The sequence below is a fragment of the Rhinopithecus roxellana genome, chromosome 3 (genome assembly GCF_007565055.1).
Source record: "Rhinopithecus roxellana isolate Shanxi Qingling chromosome 3, ASM756505v1, whole genome shotgun sequence".
Taxonomy (NCBI): Eukaryota; Metazoa; Chordata; class Mammalia; order Primates; family Cercopithecidae; genus Rhinopithecus; species Rhinopithecus roxellana.
Genome location: NC_044551.1, coordinates 92,077,180 through 92,103,929, shown reverse-complemented (window position 1 = coordinate 92,103,929; position 26,750 = coordinate 92,077,180). Strand labels below are relative to the sequence as shown.

Below are 26,750 nucleotides of genomic sequence, written 5' to 3'. Positions count from 1 at the left end.
GTGGTGAGGTGGGGACAACCTCTGGGGGCTGGAACTGAGCTGAGAGTGACCAGGAACCACACGAAGATCCCCAACTGTGTTGGGGGGAGGGACAGGGACAGAGCGTTAAGCAGGAGAATCCTATGTGTGGGTGATCTAAGGCTGTGCGTCTGAGTCTCGTGCTGAGCTGGCCAGCGGCCCAGCACTCAGGGGACAGGACCTGGGTGGGCGCCCACCCCCACTCTGCTCCAGACCCAGAGTTCACTCTCAGGAGCTTTCTGAAACTTTGGGTCTGGCTGGGCAGATAAGTACTTATCCTCCGAATGAGGCCTTGGCATTTTGGTCACCACTGTGTCACACAGGTGTTCAGACAGTGTCATGAAAGGAAAATAAAAACTTGGGACCCCAGTTCACTCTGCCAGAAGGAAAACAAATGAAGCTGAAAGCTGAGTCATGCAGGAAGCTGCCTTTCCTTTCACTCCTCAGCAGAGAGCTACAGGGAAAAGGTTAAAATTTCCTCAGGTAGCAGCTCTGCGTTCACCTTATCTTGGGTGACGCGCGGATTTACTGAGCACAGGACCACACGATGCGTCTGAGCACAAGATCATACAATACGTAACTGAGGATTCCTGTCTGCTCCTTTTCCCTTGCAGCCTGTGGATTCAGTAAGGCCACACCCTCCCCGTCCCCTCCAGCCAGCTTCTCCCCTTTCAACAGTGAAGCCCTTGAAATCGCCCTTGAAGGAAGGCACAGACCACAGACTGCCTCTGTGATCCTATGGTTTTGTTCTTTCAGGCATGTCCTCAACTTTGGCAAAATAAACTTCTAAGTTGATTGAGATCTGTCTCACATACTTTTTGGTTTACAGTGTCAACTAGACAAGGCAGGTTCATGTTTTGTTTTGTTTTGTTTTTCCTATTTAGGTTTCTTTTTATACCTGTAGCACCAGTACATGTTTCTATGTGAAAATCTTTCTGTTTGAACTTCAGAGCTCTCACTTGCTAAGTCAGGCTAAAACCATTCTAGGGGCTGGGAGAAGCAATGTGGTATAGAGGAACTTGTGTTCCCACCAACAGAATTCATAAGCTGAAGTCTAAACCCCCAGTAACTCAGACTGTGGTTGTATTTGGAGACAGGATCTTTAAAAGGTAATTAAGTTAACATGAGGTCATTAGCATGGGCCCTAAAACAGTATAACCAGTGTTCTACTAAGAAGAGGAAATGAGGACTCGGAAAGGCACAAGGGAAGACCAAGTGAGGACCCAGGAGGAGGACAGCATCCACCAGCCACGGAGAGAGGCCTCCGGAGAAACCAGCCCTGCCGACACCTTCACCTTGGACTTCTGCTTCCAAAACAGTGAGGAAGTGTTTCTGTTACATAAGCACTGGGTCTGCAGTACTTTGTTCTGGCAGCCCTCGCCGATTCATACAGAATGCTATTTCTCCTTCTATGACCAAGTCGTTCCCAAGAAAAACCCGCTTTTTGAGACAAAAGCCTTTTCAAGGGACAAAGTCCAGGGCCTGTTCACCAGCAGGAGGGGGCCTAATCACACCCGCGCTGCCCCAAGTCTCCACACTTCATGATTTTTATTACTGAAACACCACATGCCTTTTCGATTGAGTGAAAAGCTGTTCCTGATTTATACTTTATAGATTCAGATTTTCACGTTGGCGTTTATCTACAGTGATACTCATCTATGCTCATGCTTACAAAACTCCTCTCCAAATGTCTTTTCTTGGGTCCAGGGATGCTGTGTTGCATGCGGAGCTGGTCAGCAGTTGGATGAGGTTCTCTTGGTAAATGTGGGCAGCCTCCAGGGTTAGAGGAAGCAGGCACTCTATTCACCCTCCCCCATCACCTCCCTATAAGATAGTCACGGTGAAAGCATGTCTCATCCTAAGTGCTGCCAAATGGACACTTAGCAAGCTGTCCCCAAAGTCGTCATGTAATCTGTCCCTTTAAGTTTTAGAGAGGCCCACGCTCACTCCTTGGGCCTCCAGACAGGCATTGGCATGAGTTCTCTCCATGGCCTGAGCCCTGGCCTGGAAGCTAACCTGAAATGTATTCATTGGTACTGGTATTTTTGAAGACTTTATAAAAGGAAAGCAAATAAAGGATCTTGGATGCTTATTTCCATTCAAATGGATCACGCTGCTGTCCAGTACACTTTCTCCAGCCACGGACGCTGGGCCAGACAGCAAGGTCCCTGGGGTCCACCTTTCATAGAAAAGATCCAGCCTCAGTTGCCAATGCCCTTCCCAGGGAGTCTTAGGAGGGTGGGCAGGGAGCAGAGGGCAAGCCCCTCCACCAGCTTAGAGTCAAGGAGAAGAAAAGCCACTTTGTTTTTTATTTTGAGATGGAGTCTCGCTCTAGTGCAGTGGCACAATCTTGGCTCACTGCAAACTCCACCTCCCAGATCCAAGCGATTCTCCTGCCTCAACCTCCTGAGTAGCTGGGATTACAGGTGCCCACCACCACGCCTGGCTAATTTTTGTATTATTTTTAGTAGAGATGGGGTTTCACCATGTTGGCGAGGCTGCTCTCGAACTACTGACCTCAAGTCATCCTCCTACCTCAGCCTCCCAAAGGGCTGGGATTACAGGCCTGAACCACTGTGCCCAGCCAAAAAGCCACTTTTAAAACTGCCCAGCCCTACTTCCAACTCTGCAGTCACCAAATAGATTATTTACTAAAAGAGATTATTTTACTGTCAACAATTTCTTATACTTCAGGTCCTTAAAAGGCACAGTGAAGAGCAATCATGAAGCAGACCCCATGAAGCACTGTCACACTAAATTCCCATGAAGAGAAACACACTACACATGTATGTGATTCAGGATAAGTTGTATTTGATGCCAGAATTTTAAAGAGCACTATTTTGACACTAAAATGTATTCTTCTCTGTATTAATGGCCTACATCTTCAGAGTTTTCAAGGTTTTCTAAAAGTTTCCTCTTTGGAAAGAAGAAATCTGAAAGTCCTATCATGCCGTTCCTCCTGGTGTCTCTAAATTGGAAACAGATAAAGATGCTTATTAGTAATTTCTCATCGTATACTTAGTAACATTTTTATAAAACGCAATATGATTTAAAAGGTCTACTTTGGCCAGGTGCAGTGGCTCACACCTGTAATCCCAGTGCTTTGGGAGGCCGAGGTAGGCAGATCATGAGGTCAGGAGATTGAGAACATCCTGGCTGACATGGTGAAACCCTGTCTCTACTAAAAATACAAAAAACTAGCCGGGCGTGGTGACAGGCGCCTGTAATCCCAGCTACTTGGGAGGCTGAGGCAGGAGAATGGCGTGAACCCAGGAGGCGGAGCTTGCAGTGAGCCGAGATGGCGCCACTGCACTCCAGCCTGGGTGACAGAGCCAGACTCCGTCTCAAAAAAAAAAAAAAGTCTACTTTAAAAACCTGTTTATGGTTGCTCATCAGTAATTCTTGTCTCCAAAAATAAAGGATTCTATTTTCTTGTGTAAAATGTACCAAAACGTATAATAAATGTACCTTTATATCTAGGTGAAAAGATGGGTACTATACACATAGGTTTTTCTTTTTTCATGACTGGTGGTCTCAGGAAAGTGGTGGGAGAGGAGGCTGCTGCACAGGGTCCCAGTTTTTTGGAGGCTGGGGACATGGATTTGGGATGAGATGGAACCATCCGTGTCCCAGGCGCCTCCATCAGGTGGAGTAGCCGGGTCAGAGAGCACAAGAGAAGAGAAGAGGTGAGCAGATAGGGCAGGAAAAGGGGCCCGGCATGATCCGGATGGCGGTGCAGAAGCAGAGCCTGTGGGCATCAGGAGGAGAGCTGGGGACAAAGTAACGGGTCATCCGTGTGACTGCAGACACCAGCCAGGACGGTGTCAAGAATAAGGTGGAGAGAAGGGACAGTTTGGGAGCTGCCATCTTCCATGAGGACAGGAGGGTTGGAGTGACAGTGGATGACAGAGGAAAGAGGAAAAAGGGGGACCATGGAGTCCAGAGGCTCAGCCCATGGTGGGTATCCCAGAGGGGATGTGAGTTTGAAGAAAGGAGAGGAAATGGTGTGGAAGGGACAAGGAGATGAGGAGGGCTGGGACAGGTGGGGCAGGGCGCAGGATGCAGATTACACTGGGGCAGGAAGGGAGGTGAAGGCTGGCGGATCATAGAGTACCAGCTCCTGGTGCCGCAGCCTGCATCCTAGGTGGCACCATGGCCGGTTAGAAAGGGTGGGAGGAGAGGACAACAGTCTCGGTGTGATGACAGGCCAGGAGGCTTCTCAGGAGGCCGAGGCAAGCAGGGGTATGTGCTGTGCCAGAAGGCGGCCCTGGGACCAGCCCCCATCAGTCCCTGTCCCTGGTTTACTGTCCTCTCCGCACTTAGCATGACCTGCTGTCTTAAAATCTGCTTGTCTGATGTCTGTCTGCTTCACAGGGCAAAACTCCAGGGGTCGGGGCATGGCCTGTTCACTGCCTTCATCCCTGGCACCTGCGCCAGTGCCCGGCACAGAGCAGGTGCTCAGTAAACTGTACTGTGGGCAATTCGAGATGAGAGGTATGGGGCTCAGGGGCAAACCACAACCAGCACTTGGGGGGGCAGTGGTCCCAAGGGGAAGTGCTGGGAAGACCTCAGGGGCCCCATCTCCCTCGGGGCTGGAGCCTGGAGGACCTGGGCCCTTTCTTGCCCTTGCACCTTGAAGGCCCTTTCTTCTGTTAACCAGGCTTACTCTGCAGCACCACAGCCCCCCGGGCCCTGCCCTTCTGTTGTTACCACCGCCTCTGCACACCCCACAGGCCCCGGGCTGCTTTCTCTGCCTCCCCATAGGTAGTGCAGGGTGCAGAGTCAGCACCCGATGGTGGTTTAAGAAATGAACAGATGAGAACTTCCGTAGGACCCAAGAGTTTTGTTCCTTTTTACTCTGCATCTTGTCTTTAAAGGGAAGATTCATTCATCTTGTTAAAAAATGTTGCAGGTGATCAGAACACTAGACAATATATTCAAATGTCAGCTCCAAGTCATGCTGCAGAGCAGAACCACCCTTACATCACATGCAGCCTGGTGCAAATACAATACACCATGCAATGTGTCAGGGTCATATAGCAAGTTTGTCGCAGTGAGAATTGCGTGACTGATGTCAGTGACATCCTCAAGTTTCTGCAAATGATCCTGTGTCCGTGGCACTACCATCAGGCAGTCTACCAGCAGTAATCCATGTCTATGTTTCATTGTGGAGAAATGAATTCTATCTCACTTTTAAAATTATTATTATTATTATTATTTGAGATGGAGTTTCGATCTTGTTGCCCAGGCTGAAGTGCAATGACACAATCTCGGTTCACTGCAACCTCTGCCCCCAGGGCTCAAGAGATTCTCTTGCCTCAGCCTCCTGAGTAGCTGGGATTACAGGCACCCACCACCACACCTGGCTAATTTTTTGTTTTTCTTAGTAGAGATGGAGTTTTGCCATGATGGCCAGGGTGGTCTCAAACTCCTGATCTCAAGTGATCCACCCGCCTCAGCCTCCCAAAATGCTGGGATTACAGGCATGAGCCACCGTGCCCAGCCTCTATCTCACTTTTTAACATGCTACAATTTAATACCACCTGACATGCTGTACATAGGAATCAGGATAGATTTGGGATAAACGAGTCTTAATGAAAGGATACATTCTCTCCCTCTAAAGTCTAAAGAAACCTGAGCCTCAGCGCACATGGGTGGGAGCCACGTGAGAGGTCGGCTCCCTTCTGAGGTGCTGCCTGCTTTCGCTGATGGCCTTTGATCCGCAGCTCCACTTACGCACAATCTGAATACCATCAGGTGTGCCTGAACCTGCCAAACACGGGATTTGTTGGGACAAAGTGATTGCAGACAAGGGACGTGATATTGTGAAATATATATTTGGTCTTCAACCCTGCCTCCTGGCATACAACTCCTAAAACCTGTGGAATCTCCAAAGTGAGTTCTTTCTTCATGCTCATGATTGGCTGATGGCTCACATAGCTTCAGGATGGGGTTGGTCACTGGAGAGCCCAAGGCAGGATTAGAGGGGTAGGACTTTCAGCCCAGCCCAACCTTGGAGGTGGGGAGAGGGGCTGATGGCTTAGGTAATCACTAATGGCCTTCATGATTTAATCAATCATGAAGCTTCCAGAAAAAAAAAAAAAAAAAACCCTAAAAGGACAGGGCTTAGAAAGTTTCCCAGTAGCTAAACACCTCGAGACCAACAGGAAGGCCAACAGGAGCTCATTCATGGGCAGGGAGGGGACGTATCCCAACTCCATGGGGGCACAAGCCGCCATGCTCCAGACTCTTCCAGACCTCTGTGTCTGTCTTCCTCTGACTGTTGGTAGCCTTTAAAATATCCTTTAATAAACTAGTAAACATGAGTGTTGCCCTGAGTTCTGTGAGCCATTCTAGCAAATTAATTGACCCGAGGAGGGGTTGTGGGAACCCTGATTTATAGCCAGTCAGTCAGAAGCACAGGCAAAATAACCTGGGGCTTGCAACTAGCATCAGAAATGCGGCAGGGTGGGGGCAGTCTCCGGGATGGAGCCTTCAACCTGTGGGATCTCACACTATCTCCAGGTAGACAGGAGCAGAGCTGGTGTCTGCTGCAGGACTGCTTGCTTGCTTTTTGGTGAGGAAGAACCTCCACACATTTGGTCATAGCAGTCTTCTGTGTTGATTCTTGTTGTGGTGTGAGAGCAAAGGAAAAACTGAGTTTTTCCCTACAAGGGGGAAGTGAAACAGGAAATTCTCCCATGGTCAACATACCTGAATCCTAGAGAGTGTGCATACTTACATATTTTCCTTTAGAGAGGCAAGGTAGGATTCCGTCTCCGAGGGAGACACGTCTGAGTCTAATTTGGCCAAGTAGCGGTAGACATAGGAAAACGTCTTGAAGGGGATGCGAGCGGGCCCACCCTCCGGATCGTCCGTGAGGATCTCACACAGGTGCTTCAGCGCAGTGTTCAAGGACTAGGAGCACCACAGCCAAGTGGGTAGAAAAACAGTTACTCCTGGCATCACTCACATTGAAAACAGGCACCAGCAGAATCAACACTCTAGCATATTTGACAGAAATTCTCCAAAAAGTGCGCTCTCCATCTGAACTGAGAACTAGGGGAATGTACAATTGCCATAATGAAAAATCAAAAGGAAAGGTTTGAATGGAGTGCAATTGACCAGGAAAAAATTCTCATTCACAGATCTTATTTTCTATTCAAATAGAAATGACTGTTACAGACAAAAGGAAGCATCAATGTCTTTAAAACCAACTTCCTAAGCTAATGCAGAACTGTGCAGCCACCCAACTGGCCCAGAGACACACCCGGGGATGTGCCCAGGGGCTGAATACACTCTGCCACTAGCCAGAGGTGCTGCCTGCAGAGGGCAGGGCTGGCAGCCAACAGCCTGCATGCCTACAAGGAGGCCCTGGGTGCCTGCCGATGCGTACCAGGCAGAAGGGAGGGCTCTGTCCTGGCTCCATCCCTGTTCACACAGAAGGCTCTGGGCTCTGTCTTAGCTCCAGGACAACACCTGAATTTCCTCCCTGCAAACCATTCATCTCCCTCACACTCTTCCAAACTGCTGGGCTCATCTCAGACAGCAGTCCACCCTCCACTTTCAGAGGGAAGGCCCATCCTCTGAGCAACCTTCCTGCCTCCACACGGCAGACGCTTTCAGCACCTGCCTTCCCAGCCAAGGCCCTGGTTGGGGCAGCTAACAGGCCAAGGTCATCTTCATAAGACCAGAGGCTTCGTGGTGCTGGAACTGCAGGGCTTGGGCACCAGGGCCCCCCCGGGCCAGCCCATGGCCTCCCACCTCCAACTTGCTCAATTCATCCTTGTTGAAAAAACATGAGCTGTTTGTGTGTGTGTTTGTTTGAAGGAGGCGGGGGAAACCTTGTAACATAAGATTACTATCTTTTCAAAAGAAAATACATAGCCCAGGTCTCCTTTTCTCCTTCTGCACCAAGACATCATGACCTGCAGCCTTCAACACCCGGGCCAGGGTAAGCTGGGGGGCAGGTGTCCGAATTCCGCAGCTGGCCTATGGGACCCTCCCCTCAGTCCCCACCTCAAGTCCCTTCTGTGAAGCCCGTCCTTGCCAGAGTGGCTATCTCGTACCTGCCTGGATGGTCACGCTGCCTACTGATGAAGGTGAGCTCACACGGGTGGCGGCTTAAATGTACCCCCCTCGCCAACACACACACATGGCAACAGCCCTTCATTCCCTCCACATTTGCCAAGTGCCTGTTACACACCAGGATGTAGCAATGAATAGACGACTAACCCCTGCTCAGGTGGAGATCACAGGCGAGTGGGAAAGCCACAACACCTGGATTCTAGGGTGCTCTGGAAGGGGGCATGCCTGGAGCAGCAGGCAGGCAGTGTCGGGATGGAGGGTGACATTTTCAATCGGGTGGTCAGGGAAGGTCAGAGCAGGTAGCATGTAAGCACAGACCCAGGGGGAAGGAGCCAGTCATGTGGGATGCTGGGAGAATTCCAGGGATACTTCTGTGTGTTCCAGAAACCGCCAGGAGCTCCGGGTAGCTAGAGCAGGCTATGGAGAGGCAGGAATGTGGGAAATGAGGTCAGTGGGATGGGGTGGGGGCAGATCACAGGGGTCTTTACAGACCCAGGGAGGACTTGGGCTTTGGCTGGGTTCTATGGGAAGGTGTCAAAGGGTTTTAAACAAAGACAGAGCACTGTGAGTGTTTCTAAGGAGTCCTTCTGCCGATGTGTGAAGAGGAGGAGGCCCCAGTGATGAGGGTGGAAGGCGGGAACCCAGTGATGAGGGTGGAAGGCAGGAACCCAGTGATGAGGGTGGAAGGCAGGAACCTGGGGAGGAGGCTGCTGGAATAATACAGCCAGGGGCCTGGGTGGCGGCAGCCACTGGGAGGACTGGACTCAGCCTCTCCTGAAGGTGGAGTTACCAGAACTCGCTGTTGGCTGCATGTGGGCAGGGACAGAACCATGAAAAGTGGCTCCAATGTTTGGAGCCTGAACAGCTGCAAGGGTAGATGTGCTATCAACCGGGAAGTTCCAGAGAGAAGCTGAGTTTGGGATGGCTTCCACTGACATGTCTGTCAGGCACCCGGTGGAACTGGTGACTCAGGTGGCTACTTAGTAGGCCTAGCACTCACAGAGGAGACTCGGGAGCATGGGCGAGATGGTGTATACGGGCGAGATGGTGTATACAGGCGGGGTGGTGTACACAGGTGGGATAGGGTACACTGGGGGGATGGGGTACATGAGGGGATGGTGTACACGGGAGGAGGATGGTGTACATGGGCAGGATGGTATACATGGGGGGGATGGGGTACACGAGAGGATTGTGTATATCAGGGAATGGTGTATACTGGGGGATGGTGTACACGAGGGGATAGTGTACATGGTGGGGGATGGTGTACATGGGGGATGGTGTACACAGGGGGATGGTGTACAGGGGGGATGGTGTACATGGGTGGGGTGTACACCGGCGGGGTGGTGTACACAGGGGATGATGTACACGGGGGGATGGTGTATACAAGGGGGATGGTGTACATGGGGGGATGGTGTACATGAAGGGGAAGGTGTACACGGGCAGGGTGGTGTACACGGGGGATGGTGTACACAAGGAGGATGGTGTACACAGTGGGATGGTGTACACAGCAGGGGATGGCGTACACGGGGTGATGGTGTACATGAGCAGGATGGTGTACACAAGGGGGATGGTATACACGGGAGGATGGTATACATGGGGGGGATGGTATACACAGGGGGATGGTGTGTATGAGCAGGATGGTATATATAGCTGAGCCCCATGAGGTTGCCGAGGTGGGAGGACAGTGCATGGACACACCATACCACCAAGAGCTGGGGAGTGAGGGACCACCAAGGGGACCTGGAAGGCACGGCCAGGAGGGAGGCTGCTGGTGAGTGAAGAAAAGCGTTTCCTGGTGGAGAGAGCAATCTCCTGTGTCAAAGCACACGAGACAGGCCGGGAAGGACAAGGGCTGGTGGGTGGCACAGGATTTCCTCGGAGACCAGTGCTGTGCTGGAGCCGGCTCATGAGCCAACTGCGAAGTTTCCAGCAGTTGTGTGAGCTGGAGGACTTCACCTTGGCAGCCTGAACTCAGCTGCAGTGGGAGTATTTACACCACATCACTTGGCAAACATGGCTGAGAACCAGGACCTTCCCGAGCAGGCTGGTACCCTCCACACTGCTGGGGTGGGGTGTGAGGGCAGACTGAGAGCTCCGACTTGCAGCAGCCACGGAGGCGGCTGGCATCCCTGGGGAATCGCCTGCAGGGATGAATCCGGGGCTGTGCTTCTGAGGGAAGCGCAAGAAACAAACACAGTAGGGCCAGCACCGAGCACCGTCCCCACAGGAGAGCTGCAGACGCAGGGAAAGGGCCTGCAGACGCAGGGAAAGGCCAAGCCTGTCTGGCTCCACAGCAGCTGTGTCAGGAATAAACCCCACATCCTCAGGGACAGGAAAGGGCTCTGAGCCCGCTCCAGGCTATGGGACAAAATGAGCCTCCCTTACAGAATACCGTGGTCACAGCAAGGCTGATAACACAGCCTGCTGTCCTCCTCTGGCAGTGAGAATAACGACAGTCACCTCATGTGGTTACTGTGAGGCACAGAGAGACACCCTGGCCAGGCCCAGAGGGTCTCAGCAATCACCCAAGTCACCCAGCCAGGACTGGAGCGCAGCTGGTGGGCCTCTGAGCTCATCCCAGTGACTACTCTGTTTTTTTATGTCTAGCAGCTGCCAGGTGGGCTCCAGGAACAAGACCCGGGGCAGAGACGTCACCTACTTGGGGACCCAGACATTTGGCTGCAGGAGATGGAGCCCTGAACAGAACTGAGCTCCCCGTCCCCAGCAGCCTGATGGGGCAGTTCCTCCCATTTCCACCCCCTTCCCACGCCAGCAGTGCCGGTGGGCTGGCGGCTGCACGTGGTGCTGCTGAGGTGGACAGCACGGTTAGCAGGTGAGTGCAGCCCCCAGGGCAACATGATGCTCTCTCTAGGAAAAGTGCAGAACCCGCTCTGCGGAGCTGCAGGCACTGCTCCAGGACCGCTGCACACGTGGCTCCCCTAAAAGACTGTCCCCAAGAGAGGACTTGCTCAAAGTAGAGTCGTGTATTTCACAATCCATGTTCCTTGCTTGAAACTTTCAAAGACATGTTGTTATGACGGGATTTGCTTTTACACCCGACACAAATGGAAGTCCATCACCACCGTGTGCAGGATTGCGGGGCCTCAGGAAGGATGAGTCGGGAAGGAAGGAGTTGGCGTGGATGGAGCAGGCAGATGAGATCTGTGTAACGTGCTGTTCCAAGGCTTCAGAGGAAGTGGTATTTAAGGAAAAAGACATCAAAACACTCGAGCATCACTGCCTCTGCAAAGGCATGATGACACTACCCACGTCAACACTTCTGACAATAAGATCTGCAGCAATCTTTATATCCAGAAGGATTCATAAGGCAACTTGCTTGATCTTGTGCAGAGAGTTACATTTCTTCAAATTTATTTCTCAATTCCAAAGGCCTGTGGGTGGCACAGTCACTTGTACACCAGCCAAAAGACCCTCTCCTCGGCATGAATGCCCCATGCTGCCCTCCGCCGTGTTGCTGATTTATTCTCCTGTGTGCGATACATGCTGGGCAGAGGTGATTGGCAAGCTGCACTTAGTTGCTTTTTTTTTTTTTTTTGAGATGGAGTTTCACTCTTGTCGCCCAGGCTAGGGTGCAATGGCGTGATCTCAGCTCACTGTAACCTCCACCTCCTGGGTTCAAGTGATTCTCCTGCCTCAGCCTCCTGAGTAGCTGGGATTACAGGTGCCCACGACCATGCCCAGCTAATTTTCGTATTTTTAGTAGAGACGGGGGTTTCACCATGTTGGTCAGGCTGGTCCCGAACTCCTGACCTCAGGTGATCCACCTGCCTCGGCCCCCCAAAGTGCTGGGATTACAGGCGTGAGCCATTGTGCCCAGCCAAGCACTTAGTTTTTAACCAAGTATTTGCACGTGATCCATAATCTGAAATTCAAACGGGGATGTGTGAAGAACACAGGCACGGGGGCACCCACTATTTTCTGGGCATTTTCGGCGTGCCAACTTTGTGGGATTTTTCAGTTTCCAAATTATAGCTGCTCTCATGATGACACAGGGCCCCTCAACAGTCACCTCACACCTCCCCAAGGGCACTTCTCAGCTGGCATGGAAACGAAAATAGGCCCGTTTTACACAGAATCAGAACAAAGAAGTCCCCCTCCGAGGCATGGCTGCCTGTGCTGGGGGTAGAGACTGGACTTCCAGTGAAGCCGTGCCTCTAACCCAGCACTGCATTTTCAAAAGCCTCTAACCCAGCACTGCATTTTCAAAAGCCTCTAACCCAGCACTGCATTTTCAAAAGCCTCTAACCCAGCACTGCATTTTCAAAAGCCTCTAACCCAGCACTGCATTTTCAAAAGCCTCTAACCCAGCACTGCATTTTCAAAAGCCTCTAACCCAGCACTGCATTTTCAAAAGCCTCTAACCCAGCACTGCATTTTCAAAAGCTTAAGGGCCTTTTCATCGAATTCTGTTATCCTCTAGAGTTTTCTAATTTAAAACCATTTCGGGGGCTGACAGCAGATAAGGGTAGGAGGCCCCCGAATGGGAAGCAGCAGTTCACCCCGTGGCTAGGGTGTCCAGGACAGGGGTGGGGAGGCCATAGCGACCCACATCAGCGGCCCATGGGAATCTCCAGCGGAAGGGGCAAGGTTGGTCAATGGAGTGTGACCCTGCCTCTTTCCCACAGAGGGAGGGACATGAGCAATCAGGGAAACTGGAGCTGGGGCCAGGGGAGTCAGGAGCCCGAGCAGCTCCTTTGTCTTCAGGGACAGCTTCCTAAACATGCCTATGGCCTCAGGCTCCCACTGAGCAGTGGGGGCATGGCTGTGTCTTCCCACCAGCTGCAGGGGCTACGAGGAATTCTGTTGGTCTTTCTTGGACATGTCCAAATGGGCTTTCGAGCCCTAGCTGGGGAAACCTGGAAGGAAATGGCAGAAGGAGTAAGCCAGGATGCAGCCTCTGTCACTGGCACAGGTGGCCATCACATCGGGTGGACAGGGTACTGTGATAGGTCAGTCACTGAATCTGACATGCTGTAGCACGACTGGATGGGACGATGTTCTGAGAGCTCCAAAGTGTGTGTTGTCAGAAGGCCGAGGTTGAATGCCTTCCAGGGAATGAATCACTTCAGGACACAAAATGATTTTGACGACTGTCCCAAGGAGTTGTTCTTCTCCAAGACAGGAAATCTCAGGCGTAAACTTGAATAAGGTGGTCCTAACCTGTGGGCTGCACACTCCTTGCGCTATGGAGCCATTAGGAGGAATCCTCTCCTCTCCCCACTTCCAAGTCACCTGTTGTGACTCAGCTTCTCTCTGCCTTGGGGCACCAGCCTGCAAACCTGACGGTGCCTTCCTCAAAGAGCTGTTGGGAGGATTCCAGAGAATACACATTCAGGGCTCTGCACACTCCCTCACATGGTCAAACCCTAGAAATCATGCCCACTGCGTGCACCGTGTTCAGATGGAAAGCTGCGCTAGACACGTGTGCATCTGTGGTTGTAAACGAAGAGAGATGCTTCTGTGATTAAGAAAGTTCAAATGTGTTTAAAAGCCTGACTAGCCAGGCGTGGTGGCTCACGCCTGTAATCCCAGCACTTTGGGAGGCTGAGGCGGGTGGATCACAAGGTCAGAAGATCGAGACTATCCTGGCTAACACAGTGAAACCCTATCTCTACCAAAAATACAAAAAATTAGCCGGGCGTGGTGGTGGGCACCTGTAGTCCCAGCTACTCAGGAGGCTGAGGGAGGAGAATGGCGTGAACCCGGAGGCCGAGGTTGCCGTGAGCCAAGATCGCGCCACTGTACTCCAGCCTGGGCGACAGAGCGAGAGTCTGTCTCAAAAAAAAAAAAGAAAAAAAGCCTCACTGAAGTCTATGTTATTTGTTTTGATCATAACGGACTGACTCTGTCAGTGTGAGTATGGGGATGAAAGACTTGGTTCACAATTTTCTTATCTTAAAAAAAGATCTCCATGCTTAAAAGACAAAACAAAACATTTTGATCCACAGCTTTAATGCTCAGGATCATTAATGGCATTGTAGAAATGGAAAAATAAAAGTCAGCCAGGCTCTGTGGCTTGTACCTATAAATTCCAGAACTTTGGGAGGCCAAGACGAGAGGACTGCTTGAGCTCAGGAACTGACACCAGCCTGGGCAACATGGCAAGATACTTGTCTCTACAAAAAATAAATAATTAGCTGGGTGTGGTGCCGCAGGCCTGTAATCCCAGTGACTTGGGAGGCTGAGGTGGGAAGATCGCTTGAGTACAGGAGGTTGAGGCTGCAGTGAGCTATGATCATGCCACTGCACTCCAGCCTGGGTGGCAGAATGAGACCCTGTCTCTTATAGAAAAAAAAAAAAAATTTAAATAAAAGCCACAACATATAAATATGGTCATTTCACCATGCGAGCACATCAAAACATTGAGAAAGAGGACAGGAATCTCTTAACACCCAGATGGCAATTTAATGTCCTTGATCACCTGCCTGGGGCAGCTCACAGTGCCCCTTCACCTGAATTGATGGCTTTTGACGTAATAACTAGAGCAGTGTTCAGGGATTCAAGGATGTAACAGGACATCAGCTCCAATAACCTGGTGACGTTTGCCCATTTGGTTCACTCCAGAACCTTCAGCACTTAGAACGGGATCTGGCACAAAATAATGCACAGTAAACATTTGTGGAATGAATGATACGTATGACTCAGAAATTAAAACAGATTTCCAGTCTTTTTGGAGAGCTTCAATTCGACGAATTTGACTCGAGTGATTTCTAAGAGAAATAAATGTAACAGCACAGAGATGACACCTGCCACAAGCCATGCCCTGCCATAGACGCAGGGAGCAGGAATGACATCTATCCCACTCACGCAGGCAGCGGCTAGCCACCAATGACACAGCACCCTATGTGAAGTAAACATCCGCAGGCGGTAATCCACTACAAATTCTTCTCATCGCACTTCACTTCTTTATCTCCTCCTTTTTGAAGGTATTTTTTAAAGCATAAAAATGAACGCTCGTGATGCCGAGCAACATGATGAAACCCCTCCTTGAATTCACAGCTTTGTGTTCTTAGTACACCTCCAAGCCACCCAGGGCCAACAAGGTCAACAACACAAGTGTCCACACCAAGGCCTGGCGGGTCCGAGCCCCTCCTGTCTACCCGGCACACCCCGAAACAGGGGTTTGAGCTCGTGCTCAGCACTCTGTGGGCCGCGGGAGCCAGGGCAGAGCAGGCATCCCTGGTAGCAGACAAGGACCCCAGACGAGCACACACTCCTCTGAGGGAGGAGAGGTCAGCTCTCACACCTGAACCTGACCCTGAGTCTACAGGCGCACAGGACCACAGCAGAGGGTGACCGTGGCTCTCTACACCCAGGAGGGGCCTCTAGCACCTATGGAAGGAGTCAAGGGCAAACCTGGAGTCCTGCTGGCAAAGGTGGCTCAAGTTAGGAGACAGGCAGGAACCCGCAGTGACACACAGCATGCTTCCTGGTGTCAATTTATTCTCTGTGGGTCAAGTAACATATGACAGGAAGAACACAAAAGAATGTGTGCTGTGTGTGATGTCTCTTCCCCAGGAATTAGTTTAGATGGCCAAGCTCTATCCTTAACACAATGTCTCCATCTAGTGTCACACACTCTACATGGACAAGAGGCCTTATTTTCCAACACGTTCAATTGTTTTAAATCTATTGCTCAATTTTCACAATTAGGAAGGTGAAAACTATAAAGATGGATCCAAAAACATGAATTATTCTACTTTCTCATCATTGTTAAAATCAAAATTTTACAACTAAGCTTAGAGGCAGAAACCACCAACATTAATTCAAATATTGCATACAATTTTATATTGTTAACATATCGATTTCAGGGCTGGGAGAGGTGGCTCACACCTGTAATCCCAGCACTTTGGGAGGCTGAGGCGGGCAGATCACCTGAGGTCAGGAGTTCAAGACCAGCCAGGCCAACATGGCAAAACTCCGTCTCTACTAAAAATACAAAAAATTAGCCAGGCATGGTGGTGCACACCTGTAATCCCAGCTACTTGGGAGACTGAGGCATGAGAATCACTTGAACCCGGGAGGCAGAGGTTGCAGTGAGCCCAGATCGCACCACTGCACTACAGCCTAGGCGACAGAGCAAGGCTCTGAATAAATAAATAAATAAATAAATAAATAAATATTTATTTATTTATGTATTTAGGCGGGGCACAGTGGCTCACACCTGTAATCTGTAATCCCAGAACTCGAGGCTGGTAGATCACCTGAGGTCAAGGGTTCAAGACCAGCCAGGCCAACACGGTGAAACCCCGTCTCTACTAAAAATACAAGAATTAGCTGAGCATGGTGGTGCATGCCTGTAATCCCAGCTACTCAGGAGGCTGAGTCAGGAGAATCGCTTGAACCTGGGAGGTTGCAGTGAGCCAAGATCGCACCATTGCACTCCAGCCTGGGTGACACAGTGAGACTCCACCTCAAAAAATATATAGTTAGATACAGATATAGATAGATAGATCAGATAGATAGATAGATAGATAGATAGATAGATAGATAGATAGATAGATAGACAGATTTCACAGAGTTCCAGATTAACAAAGTGACATAAAAATGTCTCCAATAATTAAATGTATTTGCCTTTGTCTATCTTGATAATACCCCTGAGACACTCCCCTGGTGCCATCTGCACCTGTTCTTACTACTGGAGGGTACCGGGCCTGCCAACATCCAGGCCTTGGCACAAGTAGCCCAGGGCTGACAGGAAGCACCTCCATTGCCTTTGAGCAGTTACACAACAAAACTCTTGCTCATTCTACAGCCACACCACACCCGACTCCCTGAGGGCACACAGCTTCCCACTGGGGCCATCCGCAGAGCTGGTGAGCTGCGCTGCACTCAGATGTGACATGGCAGAGGAAGGGACTGAACAACGCAGTCTGTGATATACAGACGAATACATCTAGTCATATAATTTAGAATGAACATTTCAGAAAATCACTAACAACACAATTGTCTTTTCATCAAGTCAAAACCAACTACAATTCCCAATGTACCTCTTGGGGGACACACAGAAGTATGCGTTTCAGAGGCCAGGGAGCGAGCAGGTGCTTCAGAAATGTCATTGCTTCAGGCCACCAGGCAGGGGGACAGGACGCAGGAGGAGGACACGGATGGTTGGAAGTGGGTGCGTTAGCAACCACATTGGGTAGGTTTGTGGGTGTTTACCACCACCCATTTCAAGGAGTTTGTTTCAATGAAAATGGAATGAAAGAGCTCTGGGCATGGACCAAAGCTGAGTGAAGGCTGTGAAGCAAGCACAGGGGCCTCCAGTTATACACGCTGGGCCACAGACTGAAGGGAGGGGGTAAAATCAAATTGTTCATCTGTGTAGTCAGAGCTGGTTCTCCTTGCTCTGCCTCCTTTCTTCGTAAGCTTCACATGGCTGATGCCTGGTTACTCTTCCTTCACCCAATCACCATGTCTCACAGCAAGACTTTAGCTGAGAAGACTGACTCTGGGTTTGCAAAGGAAGTCCTGCCAACATCATCCCAGCTCCCTTCTCACCCCGACCTCCCAGGCTCGCCTCGTCACCTGGAGGATATGTCTCACTCCTAAGTCGCTTGGCTTATACTCGAACATCAGCAAAGTTGCACTGTATCTATTAGTTTTTAATAATAGATTTCTAAGGCCGCCGTGGTGGCTCACACCTTTAATCCTAACACTTTGGGAGGCCGAAGTGGGCAGATGACCTGAGGTCGGGAGTTCGAGACCAGCCTGACCAACATGGAGAAATCCCGTCTCTACTGAAAATACAAAATTAGCCAGGCATGGTGGCATGCGCCTGTAATCCCAGCTATTCGGGAGGCTGAGGCAGGGGAATTGCTTGAACCTGGGAGGCGGAGGTTGCGGTGAGCTGAGATTGTGCCATTGCACTCCAGCCTGGGCAACAAGAGCAAAACTCCATCTCAAAATAATAATAATAATGATGATAGATTTCTACTAAAGTAGAAAATAACTGTATGCCTCTTTCCACAGATGAGGAAAACAGTTATCAGTTTACAAAATGATTTGTAGTTTTAAAAAGTCATTGATGCATTTTCTTCTAAAACCTAAATATAGTTTAATAGTATCCATATCTTTCATCTACTGTTAACCTTTAAGTTGAGGCATTCATAAGTAATTTCTGTAAATTAAAATAACTATAAGCCCGGAAATATTAATATGATAGGCCTACAGCAGGGGGAAATGCTCTTCTAAGACACAGTTACTAAAGTGTTTCCTTTAGTTACTGAAACCGAAAGGATTTTTAAGCTGGGACCACGCTGACACAGAATGACTGACATGCATTTATAGGTACATACCCCACCAAGCATGCTGCACCCAAGTGCTAAAAAGTTTATCCACTTGATTTTGTTTTCACAAGGATCCAGTTGTAAGAGCGCTTTGAATTTTTCCTTCGGCAGGCACAAGTTCTTCCACTTCTGCTCAAGATCTGTTAATTCCACATACTGCTTGTGGTGACACTGTTTAGAAAACACAGCATGACAATTTACGCACATTTTAAACCTGGGAAACACTAGAATGCTGTGAAAATTCAGCATACACCGAGTAACCCGCCCCATGCAGGGACAGATGAACTCCAAATGCATGACAGTGGGTTCTGTCAGCCCTGGCGAGGGGAGGCAGGGAAGGCAGTAAGCCGCAACCTTTTATTTCTTAGATGAAAAAAGGACGGTGAAGCGAATACAGCATCATGTTATGACTTAATGAAACAGGCATACTGATATTGAGTATATGATACTCCACTCTGTCTGAGATGCTTCACAATAAAAAATAAACCTCAGTAAAAAACATTTTAAAAATCCAGCCCCTAAACACATTAACAGTTAGATAGGAGATAGCTTAAAACTGAAAATCAATGTATTCCTTCTACTATATATATATATATATATATATATTTATTTATTTATTTATTTATTTTTGAGATAGTCTCATTCTGTTGCCCAGGCTGGAGTGCAGTAGCACGATCTCAGCTCACTGCAACCTCCACCTCCTAGGGTTAAATAATTCTCCCGCCTCAGCCTCCCAAGTAGCTGGGATTACAGGTGCACAGCACCACACTCTGTTAAGTTTCGTATTTTTATTGGAGACAAAGTTTTTACGTTGTTGGCCAGGCTGGTCTTGAACTCCTGACTTCAAGTGATCTGCCTGCCTCAGCCTCCCAAAGTACTGGGATTAAAGGCATGAGCCACCATGCCCGGCCTTCCTTCTACTATTTTAAACAATCTATCAAAACTGATAACTTCTGCAATCTGCTAGCAGTATCTTGGATGAAAAGGCTTTGAGCAATTTCAGCATGTCTTTTCCCAAGCTACACCATTCAAGAGTTCTTCATTTCCCTTAAGGTAGCCATGGAAAAGTCCTAGTTTCAGAATTCACTGTATCCTGCGCAGAAGTACAGCACTTCACAATGTAGAATGGGATAAGTCAGCTTGAAAATCAAGGTTATGCCACTGGTGTCTCTTTTAGCAAAAGAACTGAATCATGCGGAATGCCTAGCCTTGCTCCATTACCCACTTTCTAGTAACTCATGTCTCTAAAATCAGGATGGCGTGTGGGGCAAAGAAGTGCAAGGCAGGAAGGAGGCCCAGGCTCTCCACAGAACTGGACACCAGAGGCTGCTGCCCACCTTGGGCGCCAAACTCCAGCCCACCTTCAGACAGAGAAGGCAGAGGCTTACTCAAGCCCACACACAGCTTTCACAAATGCACACCTGGAGAACAGACTAGAAACCCCCCAGGTTCTGGAATTTTGTATTTTTCACCCAGCAGAATCTAGTGTCATGTAAATTTTGTATTTTAAAGAAATTATATTTCACTTTTCTAAAATCTACTCCTGGATAGTTACTTGGGGCTGTTGAAGCTAGAAAAAGACCTCCCAAACACAACATATTTCTTCCTTGAATCAACCTTGACGATGTGTGGCAGGGAAAGCAGGACTTCAGGGACCTTGGGAGGTTTGAAATACATTGCCGGGGTGGGCCTCGCTCTGTCATCAATGCACAGTGAATGGTAAGGAAAGCACAGGCCAGTTGCCTGAGGCCACAGAACTCCCCATACCTGCTTGTGCAAAATTTTCAGGAGTCCTTGAGTCAGGCCTGTGTCTGTTTTCTGGGTTGCCGTGGGCATTTCCATTCTGTCCTTTACAGGAAGTGGATCTCCTCTTGACAAAGCTGAAAAATATCTAATAAATAACAGACATCTCTTAAAGCTCATCAATACACAAAAAGCAGCTATGCGATGCAATTTCTTCAATAACCCCCCAAAACAATGGTGATTAGGAAGGACAGCTCTGAAGACCAACATCCCGGGCTTATGTCCTGGTTCCTCCACTTAGTTCTCTGACTTAACCTTCTCTGCATGCCTTAGTTTCTGTGTTGGCAAAGGGGATAATGAGAGTCCCTGTTGGAGGGTCAGAGAGCACTGAGTGAGAAGGGCTTGGCACAGTGGCTGGCACTCGCAAAAGCTCCTTCAATGTGTGTTATTCTTCCCCTCCTCCCTGCCACTTCACAATCAGCTGGAGCTCCATGTATTACTTTTTTTTTCTTCCTAAAGTTTTTGAGACAGGGTCTCACTCTGTCACCCAGGCTGGAGTGCAGTGACATAATCATGGCTCACCGTAGCCTCGACCTCTCAAGCTCAAGGGATACTCCCGCCTCAGCCTCCTAAGTAGCTGGGACTACAGGCACACACCACCACACCTGGCTAATCTTTTTAATTATTTCTTGTAGAGATGTGGTCTTGCTCCATTGCCCATGCTGGTCTGGAACTCCTGGCCTCAAGTGATCCTCCCAGCTTGGCCTCCCAAAGTGCTGGGATTATAGCTGTGAGCCACTGTGCCAGGCCATCTTCCCACTTTTGACAGGTGGGTTTGGTCTTGCTGCTTTTTGAGGTGATTGACTTTAAGCATCTGCATATTCAACCCTGAGGCAGCCCAGGAACACACAGGTCACCTGCTTCCACCCTGGAAATGGCAGGTGCTGGCCTGGTTCCCACCCCCCGCCCCCTACTTTTCCTGCCTGGTATTTTTCCTCTTAATTGTTCCTTTCTGGGACACTGATATTGCTGCTTACATTGGAGGCAAGAGTGGGAAACTGTTGGGGCAATAAGTCAAGAGGGAACCCACATCCAGCCTCTGGCTTGTGGTGGGAGGGGTGCTAGGCAAGACCTTCTGAGAAACTCATGCCCCTTGGTATCTTTGCCAGAGGTGGCGATGCTGAAGTCACATCATTTGGGGCCCTAATGACCTTAGCATGATGAAAAGAGACAGCATATCCAGGAAAAATGAACATTAAAGCATCCACCAGGGCCACAGATAACAATTTTAAAGCCATGAGTAGTTAGAAACGTTGCTACAGATAAATACGGATAAGTAGATGTCTGATAGACTAAAATAAACTTCATATCTCATCCTTTCTCTTTACACCCCTCAAATTTGACCTTGTTTTCTTGCTGTGTAAGACAACTTCAGCTCCATTTTGTGGCTTTGTTAATGATTTGAAGAAAAGTTAAAATGAAGGCAGCAATGAGTTAGACAAATGTGAACCTTAAGACCTAAAGGGTGCAGGTGAAGAATGGGTGCCTCATTTTGCCACATTCCTACTAATCAAGGTTTTCACCTATTTCATGGGGGTAATTCCTCATAACTCAGGCAAGGAATCCCGAGCTAGATACGGCCTCTGGAAGCAGAGTTCTCAGTGGGGGATAATGTTCCTCCTCCTTCCCCCCAGCCAAAAGGCATTTGGCAATTTCTGGAGACTCTTTTCGTTGTTGTTTTTGTGGTTTTTTTTTTTTTTTTTTTTTTTTTGAGGCAGAGTCTTTCTCTGTGGCCCAGGCTGGAGTGCAGTAGCGCCATCTCAGCTCATTGCAACCTCCACCTTTCCGGTTCAAGCAATTCTCTAGCCTCAGCCTCCTGAGTAGCTGGGATTACACATGTGCACCACCAAGCCCAGCTAATTTTTTATATTGTAGTAGAGACGGGGTTTCACCATGTTTCCCCCAGGGTGGTCTCAAACTCCTGAGCTCAGTCAACCCGCCTCGGCCTCCCAAAGTGCTAGGATTACAGGTGTGAGCCACCGTGCCCGGCCTGGAGACATTGTTGATTGTCACAGCAGAGGGTGGATGGTACTCCAGGCATCTGGTGGGTGCAGGCCAGGAGGCTGCTAAGTCCCATCACACACAGGACACCCCTTCCTCCTGTGCCTTCCCCAACTATCAGTAGGGCCGAGGCTGGGAGAGCCTGCTTTTGAGGCGAGACCAACTAATGTTAGCCTCTGCCAGTTCCCTTGAGGCCCACACCGGCCAAAGCAGCCTCTGTTACTTGACTGATTCTTACGTTCATTGTCCTGTGTGAGGCACAACTGCATGATGGTATCATAAGGAACAGCCGACTCCCTCACGGTGGAGTCCACAGGCTTGGGGGAGGCTGGCTCAGCTTTGGTATCTGCCCACCTGAGAATCTCCTTTGAAAAGAACCCTAACCTGAGGGAAAAGGAATGGCTACTTGCTTCATCTTTTTTGTTTGTTTTTTCTTTTTTAGACAGGCTCTTGTTCTGTCACCCAGGTTGGAGTAGAGTGTTGTGAACATGGCTCACCGAAGCCTCCAGCTCCTGGGCTCAAGCCATCTTCCTGCCTCAGTGTCCTGAATAGTTGGGACTACAGGCATGCACCACCACGGCCGGCTAATTTTATTTTTAGTACAGACAAGATCTTGTCACGTTGTGCAGGCTGGTCTCAAGCTTCCGAGCTCAAGTAATCTGCCCATCTCGTCCTCCCAAAATGCAGGGATTACAGGTGTGAGCCACGGTGCTCAGCCTACTTGCTTGTTCTATAGCAGTTATGTCCATGGGTATCCTGGTTTCCTGTTTTGGTTTTGATGGGTTTTCTTCTTCCTGTTTCTGCCCCCTTCTTCCTGTGTTGCTTCCTCTTCCTGGAATCCTTTCCTCCCCACCCAAGCCCCAATCTCTCTGCCTATAAAATCTCTCAAGGACCAAGCCACTTTTTGCTTAACTTTCATGACCCTTCATTTTTGCACTTACCACGTCCCGCCTTACTCGAGTTACTTTTGAATAGCTCTCCCTAACAGATTATGTCCTGTGACAGCTGAAACACATTTCAGCCTACAATTACATATATACTGCTGAATGAATAATGCCTGGGTTTTCTTCTAAACTTAAAAATTGTTCTTGGTCAGGTGCCGTGGCTCAAGCCTGTAATCCCACCACTATGGGAGGCCAGGAGGTCAGATCACTTGAGGTCAGGAGTTCGAGACCAGCCTGGCCAACATGGTGAAACCCCATCTCTACTAAAAATACAAAAATTAGCTGGGCGTGGTGGCACCCACCTGTAATCTCAGCTACTTGGTAGGCTAAGGCAGGAGAATTGCTTGAACCAGGAGGCAGAAGTTGCAGTGAGCTGAGATGGCAGCAGTGCACTCTAGCCTGGCCCACAGAACAAGACTGTATCTCAAAAATAAATAAATAAATAAATAAATGGCTCTTGAGAGAAATTAGTAGCATGGTACATTCGGAAAGTTCCTGATTAAGTCTTTATTTATTTATTTATTTATTTATTTGTTTATTTATTTTATGATGGAGTCTTGCTCTATCACCCAGGCTGGAGTGCAGTGGCATGATCTTGGCTCACTGCAACCTCCGCTTCCCAGGTTCAAACAATTCTGCCTCAGCCTCCCATGTAGCTGGGATTACAGGTGCATGCCACCATGCCAAGCTAATTTTTGTATTTTCAGTGGAGACGGGGTTTCAACATGTTGGTCAGGCTGGTCTTGAACTCCTGACCTCAGGTGATTCATCAGTCTCAGCCTCAGCCTCCCAAACTACTGGGATTACAGGTGTGAGCCACTGTGCCCAGCCTGATTAAACCTTTTAAAGTGAAGTTTAGGCCGGGTGTGGTGGCTCACACCTGTAATCCCAGCACTTTGGGAGGCCCAAGTGGGTAGATCACCTGAGGTCAGGAGTTCAAGACCAGCCTGGCCAACATGGTGAAACCCCATCTCTACTAAAAATACAAAAATTAGCTGGGTGTGGTGGCGGGTGCCTGTAATCCCAGCTACTTGGGAGGCTGAGGCAGGAGAATCGCTTGAACCGGGGAGGCAGAGGTTGCTGTGAGCTGAGATCTCACCATGGCACTCCAGCCTGGGCAACAAGAGTGAAACTCCATCTCAAAAATAAATAAACAAAGTGAAGCTTAAAATAACTATCTCTAAGGTATTACTAAACATAATTTAATGTTCCAAGAAAATGTTGCTAAATCTTGGAACTTTTTGTAGGGCACAAACTCTTATAAATCCTTGTATTTAAGCTTGAATAATGGTTAAAACCAGAGGCTATACTTCTTTAGCAAGAACTTTGAAAGAGTCTTTCAGAAACCATTGGTAAAAGCGTTTCTCAGAGGGCAAGCACTGGATGGACAAGTAGCTCAGTTGGTGGGTAAAATAACAGCCCCAAAGATATCCAGGTCCAAGTCACAGGAACCTGGGAATGTTACTTTACATGGTAACAGGGATTTTGTAGACTGATTAAGGATCTCGAGTGGGAAAATCGCCCTTGACTATCTGGATGGCCACTGAATGCAATCACCAGGGTCCTTGGAAGAGAGAGGCAGAGGGAGATTCGAAGATGCTGGCCTTGAAAATGGAGGAAGGGGACATGAGCCAAGGAGTCTAAGGAATGCAGCTCTAGAAGCCGGAAAAGGCAAGGAAACGAGCTGGGTTTTCCTGAGAGCCACTGGAAAGAGCAAAGCCCTGCCAACACCTTGATTTTAGCCTAGTGGAACTGATTTTGGACTTCTGGCCTCCAGAACTGCAAGAATGTATGTCTGTGTTTTCAGCTGTCAAGTTTTGTGGTGATTTGTTACAGCAGCCGAAGGAAAGTAATTCACCTTGGTTATAGAATTCAGAGAAAGCCAGCAAAATTTGGCTTTTTTTTTCTTTTAAAATTATTTTTCTTATAAAAAAATACAGATGGGGTCTTGCTATGTTACCCAGGCTGGTCTCAAACTCTAGGGCTCAAGTGATCCTCCCAGCTTGGCCTCCCAAAGTGCTGGGATTACAGGCATGAGCCACCAAGCCCAGTCAAAATTTGACATGTTGATGACTAAAATATTTAAATTAAATTTACACCTATGCTGACTCTTGTCATCATAAAAGTGAGTTTTTGTTTTACATCTGTTTATTGAAAAGGGGCAAAGAGTTCTCCTGTAAAACCAAGAGGATTTCTTTTAATGCCTCTAAGATCTGTTGACTTGTAACTTTGAGATTATGAATGTCTATTCCTGGAAAGTGTTGGAATGTTTGTGGCAAAAAAAAAACTGTGAAGGTTCATTTGCTGTACAGTTTACCGGGAGCACTCTAGGGATGATGACCTCAGTATGACGACGGTCGTCCCGGTTCTAATAAATTTAACCAGCTCTGGGTATACATAGCTTTGAGAGGATTCTCTGCAGATGAGGAACTTAGCTAAAATATTCCTCTTTGTAAAATCATTTCACAAGTAAAGTGACCGCAACCATGTAAATTTTTTTTAACATAATGTAGACACTTTTCTGCCCAATGCAATTGCTTTAAATTTTAGTCTATCTTCATCATAAACACTTTTAAACAACTGAGTTGCCATTACTTTGTAGGTAAGTGAGCATTTTGCAATAATTTCGGGTCTCATGGTCGATAAATCGAAATGGTTCCTAGATAGACACTCAAGTATAGATGTCACCAATGCTAAGGGGAAAGTTTTGCCTGATACTCTTAAGGACGCTGAGCGCCGCGTCGGGCCCCTGGTCCGGGAGGAGGGCCCTCTGGGCTCGTCTGGCTTGGGCACGTATACCGGACCGCTCCCCAGGCCGAGGGTGCTTACCCCGCGGACCACTGCAGCACGTCGGCCGGCTGGGTGCGGATGGCAGCCTTGGTGAACTGCTTCAGGATGTCCGGCAGCTCCGGGGGAATGTGGATCTGCTGAGCGCAGAACATGGTGTCGGGAAGCGGCATCGCTCTCCGCAGAAGGGACCAGGCTGGGGAATCGCAGCGCGCTGCGAGGAAGAAGGGCGGCTGTCGGCTAGGACGCGGTGGAGCCGCTAGCAGCGCAAGGCTAGCGGCCAGGGTCGCCTCCCATCCCTTTCCCAAGGTTGGGGCCGGCTTCGCGGGGCTCTTACCCGCTCCTCCGCGGGCTTCGGGAGAAATGAGGACCAACGGTCCCTCCAATAACACCCCAGACCCTGCAGTTCGCGAGCGCCAGCGGCTACTACGCACGCTCTCGGTATCCATGCAACCGAGACGCGACCAGGCCCCGCCCCTGGCACCGCGCACGCGCAGGCGGCCCTGAGCGGGGCGGGGCTGCCCCGGGACTGGACGAGGAGGTGCTGGCGCAATCCGGCTCGCAGCCGCCGCTGCTCCCCAGTGGTTCAGAGCCGCGCGAGCTGAGCGTTTCACCTACAAAAGGGTCTTCGGATCGATTTCCCACCGCCGAAAGTGAGCGGCGAACTCACGAAGGACTCCTTCTTCCCCTTGCTCTGGCTGCGTGAGGCTGAGGCGAGGGGACTCGGGCCTACTAGGAGGGAAGCGGGTTAACTGAACGTGCTGATCGCCTGGGCGGCACGGGCCCCACTGCGGGACCC

General features: G+C 49.3%; 2 protein-coding genes across 2 annotated transcripts; both read right to left on the bottom strand.

Moving 5' to 3' along the window:
* Positions 1-2,807: 2,807 nt before the first annotated feature.
* On the bottom strand, positions 2,808-26,409 carry ROPN1L (rhophilin associated tail protein 1 like). The gene is made up of 5 exons (XM_010356642.2): positions 25,994-26,409; positions 20,184-20,307; positions 18,426-18,587; positions 6,761-6,936; positions 2,808-2,986 (listed from the first exon to the last, which is right to left on the bottom strand). The coding sequence occupies exons 1-5, from the start codon at positions 26,398-26,400 to the stop codon at positions 2,887-2,889; spliced, it is 969 nt and encodes a 322-aa protein (XP_010354944.2). The 5' UTR covers positions 26,401-26,409; the 3' UTR covers positions 2,808-2,886.
* LOC115896387 lies at positions 3,443-4,172 on the bottom strand. Its single transcript, XM_030926766.1, is given in 3 exon segments — positions 3,443-3,985; positions 3,988-4,130; positions 4,133-4,172. Coding segments are annotated over 3 exon segments (726 nt in total).
* Positions 26,410-26,750: the final 341 nt, after the last annotated feature.